General features: G+C 31.0%; 1 protein-coding gene across 1 annotated transcript; it reads left to right on the top strand.

Moving 5' to 3' along the window:
- The first annotated feature begins 279 nt into the window (after positions 1–279).
- Positions 280–2377, top strand: LOC107481119 (cyclin-D1-1). The gene is made up of 5 exons (XM_016101336.3): positions 280–673; positions 884–970; positions 1050–1365; positions 1462–1577; positions 1883–2377. The coding sequence occupies exons 1-5, from the start codon at positions 374–376 to the stop codon at positions 2036–2038; spliced, it is 975 nt and encodes a 324-aa protein (XP_015956822.1). The 5' UTR covers positions 280–373; the 3' UTR covers positions 2039–2377.
- The last annotated feature ends 4210 nt before the right edge of the window (positions 2378–6587 follow it).

Raw genomic sequence — 6587 nt, forward strand, 5'->3', positions numbered from 1 at the left:
CAATAATAAATAAATAAATAATAAAAATAACGTTAACAGAAGATTCTAATTATTTCTTCTCTGCCACTTGATAACTCGAACATCGAATTACATGTTTTCAAAATTTAAAAGGTTTAAATGCACACGAGCCAATGTTACAGGATTAATTGCATTCTTTTTTCCAAAAAGAACACATTAATATTATGTTAATAATGCAATGCATGTTCGTTGTTAGGTTCTCAATTATAGATATGAACAAATTATACATTATAGTAAGGCACTGATCATTGTTATATCGACATAACGAATTAAATTCCCTATATATATATAATGGTACATGATTGGTCCTGTATCCATATCTTGTATTCTCTACTGAAAGACTCTCTCAGTCGCCATGTCTGTCTCCCCAAAACACTCAGCTTGTACTCTTCTTGACTTGCACTGCAATGAAGCAACAAGCGATGTAGTGTACTTGGATTCCAACATTCACAGCAACTATGAATTCGACGATGCTGGTTCGAACAATGCTCTTCTATGGAGCGACTCTGGTAGTGTCGATGAAGAAGACCGTCTCTTGAGCTTGTTAGACTCTGAACTTGATCAAGTTCAGGAAAGAACAAGGTCTCTAATACAACTTCGCAAGACTAAGTGGTTGCGCAATGCGCGAGAAGAAGCCATAAATTGGATCCTAAAGGTGCATGCATTGTTTGCTAATTTCTAATTGCTAAGTACAAACTAATTAACCCCGGCCGGGTTTGTGAGTTTCATTTAAGAGAACACAGAGAAAGGAAGAAGATTTGAACTCTTCAAACGCTTCCCTTCTTTGTATTCGTTTTCAAAATGAAACTTACGCGCGCGCCTCGAGTCTAGTAATTGTAACGACTTTTATCACTATATTATGCAGGTATGTGCATACTACAGTTTTAGACCTGAGACGGCATATCTTTCTGCAATTTATCTTGATCGTTTCCTTTTGTCGCACACATTGAAGGTATCACGGCGTTAATTATGTCGAAAATCGATACATTATGATTATTACATGATGTCAATTTTGATTCAAATTTGTGCAGCAAGATAAAACATGGCCTCTGCAGCTGCTATCAGTTGCATGCCTTTCGCTTGCAGCGAAAATGGAAGAAACCAAGGTGCCTCTGCTATTGGACCTACAAATGGTTGAGCCAAGGTTCTTGTTTAAGCCGAAAACAGTTCAGAGGATGGAGCTTCTGGTTATGGCAACTCTCAAGTGGCAACTCCGAGTTATAACAAAGCCTTTCGATTTTGCTCATCTTTTCATTCTTAGACTTTCTTGTTCTTCAGCTTCCACATTAGGCGATTTAAATTATCTTGCTTCTCGTGTGTCTGATGTTATCTTTAAAACATGTTTAGGTATCATGACTAATCTCCTTACTGTTATCTAAGTTCACTTCCATTAATATCTTAATCATTGCTTGGTGCTAATAACTTCAGTGAATAACTACACAGTTATGGATTTCTTGGAGTTTTCACCTTCCACAATAGCAGCAGCGGCTCTGTTATATGTAACAGATCAATATGTTGATGACCTTAAACTATATGGCTTCCACAAGAATATAAGAATTGTAAGTGTTAAGTAACATGTTATGTCGTGGATTTCACTAGATAAAGATGTTTAAATAAAAGAGAGTTACAGTCTCTCTATTTCTCTATACATTCTTACTCTATCAGAATCTTCACCTTTTGTGAAAGGAATATAAAATATTAGACATTGTTTAACAAGATTACAAAATGAGTAAAGTAATCTACTTTGGGGAACAAAATTTAACCCTTTTTTTCCTTCTTTTAAATATCTGTAATTTCTATTATAAAATACTTACCAATCAAACAATTAAAGAGATTACTGTTCTCTGTTTTTTATTGAATATAGGATATGGTGCAGAAATGTCACAACCTTATGAAGCAGACAATTCAGAGGTCGGAATATATTTTGCCCAAGACTACTCTTCAGTTAATGCCCCGAAGTCCAACTTGTGTGCTTGATCTTGCAGATATGCAAGATAATCATAGTGCTACTCACAAATGAAGATTTAGAGGAGTCACTATAGCCAAGGAAATTTTGAACATGGCTTTCAAATTGTTCATTATTGCTTATTGATTGGTGTGAGAGTGTGTATCTTCAATAAGGCTCATCATGAAATTAAAAGTTCTGAACCAATTGGAAAAAAAATGGAATGAACGGTGTCGCTCCTATTTTGATAATGTCACTCTTTTTATTACACATTTATACAAATATATAATGCAAAATAAAATGTGAGGAGTGACATTATAAAAATGGAAGTGATGTTGTTATTCTTAAAAAATGTGTTAGATAATTCTATGATGTTGAATTATTTTTTGTGAAATAAATAACAAGGTGTGCTTTTTTTCGTGTGAATTCTGTTTTTATTTATCATGATATTACTTCTAAAAATTTAAATCAATAAAAAAAGACACATAAATTATTATACTTCTAATACGACTTCTCACTCAATAATTCTGTAAAATTTTTGCATAGATTTTTTTGTCTTACTCTAAATATTTTTAAGGTTTAACAATAATCAAATTTAAAATGTTGTGATCATAAAATTTTTTATAAGATATTTTAATGTAATTTTATAAGATGTTACAATACTATTTCTTTCAAAAGATTAATACGATAAAAGAAGACTAGCTAGTATCTCTAACGCTATCACAGAAAGTAGTGAGTTTCCTCTAGTGCTATAGTTAGCTGGGTAGGTGCCTAGGTGGAATATTGCACGGTGAACTCACTGATTAAGTGTTCGTTGCTTTAACCATGTCGGATCAGGTTAATAAAGTTTTTGGTAATAGGACTCAAATACCTACAGTTCATCAGAATTAGGATTTAATTATTCTGTTAAATCTTTATAACTTTATTAATTTCGTAATTAAATTTTTATATTTTTAATATATTTTTATATTATTTTTAATTTTTTAATTAAGTTATTTTTGTATCAAAAATAATAATATTAAAAATATTTCTTTCAAAAAATATAGTTAAATATTTAATTAAATTCTTAATTTTTGATTACTTTTTATTTATAGAAAAATATTTTGTTAATTCTAAAATTTTTTACATTGATAAGAATCTAAATGTAAAATTAAAATTAATATAGTAATAGAGACTAAAAAAACATATAGAAATTTAATTACAAATTTAATAAAATTATAGAAATCGACAGAAAGTTTTAAACACTGATAAATTTACTAAAAAAAACGAAATTAAAATTGTAGCAATAAAAGATATGCTCCATATGACGAAATTATCCAAACCCTAAAAAACTACTTAAAATCTTTAAATTATCCTTTTTTAAAAATTTTATGGCCATTTTTTGTCCATAAAACATAATTATTGGTTTCGTTATATCCTATTTGTCTTCAAAATTTTAAATACCACTCAATATTATTTCTAACTTTAATTGCATGAAAAATTATTGACAAAGTTTTTTTTTTTAGATTTGTACTAGAATATTCATTAGGTCAGAAATTTAATGATTAATTTCTCGAATACTATATATAAATTGTAGAGATAAAATGGGTAATCCTCTCAAACAAGTAAACTTTATTTTCATCCTTCAATAAATATCAAACTCAAAAAAAATGATTAAAAGACACAAACTTACTCGAAAGAGATAATTAAAAGACACAAATTTTTATTCATCTGTGCCAACTTATATTGATAAAATATTGACAAAATTGAATGTAAGAAAAAGCGCTAGCTTATTAAAGCCGTTTTGTCCATTGTGATTGTGTCTATATTGTCTCAAGGACGGACCCATGTATTAGCATGTGAGGTCTTGTGCCCCATTCAAATTATAGAATGGAATTGTTACCGAGCCTCGTATACCAGTCGTAAATATATTTGTCTCTTAAAAATACCAACAAAAAAAAAAGAAAAACTACCATTTGTACCCATGAATTTTGTGAACGCTGACAAAAATATCCGTTAAACAAGAAAATTAATGTTGTACCATGAAAGATGGGTTTCGTGTGACAATAGTACTCAAATCGTGATTTTTCGTTGACTTTTTAATAAAATTTTCAAATTACCCCTTCTATCTTCTTCCCCAAATTCCAAATTTCACAACCCTCATCCTTCGTCTTCCACCTCTGCTGCTGCCAGCCACCAGGCATGATCTCTTTGGCGCTTGAGAACATCAGCAGCAAGAAGTTGTTGTTGGATAGAGGTGAGTTGTTGCTGCCTCTCGCGGCGCTTGGAAGCGGGAACCCAAGTGCTCTTCACATGGGTTTGGCAATCGAAGCCACGGCTCTTGCAGCATGTCCTGCACCGCATGTGAGGGCAATCCTTCTTCGTCTGGTTCCCACAGTCCTAGCAGCTAATCCCACCTGCTCCACTTGCTGCTCCGCTCCCCACGGCCGACACCGTCACCAGGAAGGCCGATCTCGAGGGTGACTGATCGTCGGACACGGTGGTTGAACCCACTCCTAGAGCAGCCGCGAAGCTGTAAAGATCTTGGTGGAAGAGAGGCATTGCTTGAGGTATGAGGTCGTGTTCAGGTTGGTGATGATGATGATGATGGTTCCACAGCTCCAAGCCACTTCGGTACGAGGAAACATCTTCATTCTTGTACCAGTAAAAGGTGTCGGAGGGAGAAAACGTCTTCATGTCTGGTGGCTGGCAGCAGCAGAGGAGGAAGACGAAGGATGAGGGTTGTAAAATTTGGAATTTAGAGAAGAAGATAGAAGGGGTAATTTGGAAATTTTATTAAAAAGTCAACGAAAAATCACGGTTTTGGTACTATTGTCACACGGAACCCATCTTTCATGGGTACAACGTTAATTTTCTTGTTTGATGGATACTTTTATTAGCGTTCGCAAAATTCATGGTTACAAATGGTAGTTTTTCCAAAAAAAATCATATCAAATTCCATCTTTAGTGGTTGAAAAAGAGCTTTTACTATAGTTTATATATATAGAGTGATGTGTGTATTTCATATGACAAAAAAAATTATAAGATGGAATTAATACGAGTAAAATATTATATACTTTCATGTGAAGTTCCTGTATTCATGTCATGTAGAGCCTTTTCGATCACTGGAGAGATTTTAGAGAGGAATTAAGTGAGATAAATATAAGATGAAAAAACTTTACATCCAACTCAAAATCTTAAAATGTTAAATTAATGCATCTCTTATCTTATAAACTCCCCACTCTTTCTTGTTTTCTTTGATGTGAAACTAATTTTATGCACTCCTCACACTTGTAACATTAACACTTTTGTACATAATATAATAATGGAATATCTTCAAACATATGTGAAAGACTTGAAAAGGTATAATAATCACATACATTCACAGGTCAAGTAAGAATTTGTTGAACCAAATTAATTGTTATATTATAGACCGTTTAAAAAGTTTTAAAAGAAACTTTTTTGAATTTTTAATTTATAAAAAATAATAGTATTAATATCTCATATAATTTTTAAAATTAAATTATAGTTTTTTAAAAAGTTATTTAAGTACTTATAAAAAATTTGAAAAAATAATTTTTTTATAATAAAAATTTTTTTTATCACATTTTTTTTAAAATAAGTACTTTTAGAACTAAAAAATCAAATATAAAATAACTTATTTATAAGTTACTTTTAATATAAACATTTATTGTTTAAACTATTCTTCAAAAGGAACTTAATTACGTTGTTTACCCAAACTGAGTTTAAGTCATTTCTGAAGTAAGCCTTGGTTTGACAAAAATTTTTAAAAAGGTATTTATGTTTTTTAAAAATATAAATTTTTGGGTATATCTAAAATAAATACAATAACGTTTTGTGTATTAGATATGTCACATTTATATAAATTATCAGATTTCATTAAATAAAAATCAAAAGCTAATATAAAAGAAGAGTATTGATGGACTCTATTAAATATGAAATATCCTAATACATAAATAAATAAATAAATATTTTTTAATATCTAATATTTTAAATAAAAACATAATTTTTTATTTTTAAATAAATAAATATAAAATATATTAATTGGAGAGGAGGGGAGGTACCTGCAAAGACACTCCGACGCTCAAGTCAGAATGGATCTAAGAGGTGTAAGGTGTGAGGAATGAATGAATACCTGGAGGGACCTGGGTCCTCTATTTATAGGTGATGGTGGTCATCTTATTTTATCTTATCTGGTTAAGATAAGGGAGACGTTTGAATTCAAAAGTTAGTTAGGAGCTCTAGAGGGCCGGTTCCGGGCCTTCTAGAAGGACGAGACGGGTTGGTCTGAGGAGTCGGGTTCGGGTTCGGTCACGGGTCCGGGATCCGCCAAAACTTGTTAATTAACTACTTTTGTTAAAAATATTATTATATAATATAATTTTTTTTCAAAATATTTGAAAATTTTAATTTTTTGACCTTATTTATTATGTATAATGTAGGTTTCACATAACAAGTTTATTTTTATAAATTTGTCTTATTTATTGACTATTACTATATATTAGTTAGCGTCAGAAAACAAAAATAACCTTTATACATGAATAATGCTATGGTGTGGCGGCTAATACAACTATAAAAATTGATATTTATATTGAAAAAGGTTTCGGAATTCATTCAATAAATT

This window comes from Arachis duranensis, chromosome 1, assembly GCF_000817695.3.
Source record: "Arachis duranensis cultivar V14167 chromosome 1, aradu.V14167.gnm2.J7QH, whole genome shotgun sequence".
Lineage (NCBI taxonomy): Eukaryota > Viridiplantae > Streptophyta > Magnoliopsida > Fabales > Fabaceae > Arachis > Arachis duranensis.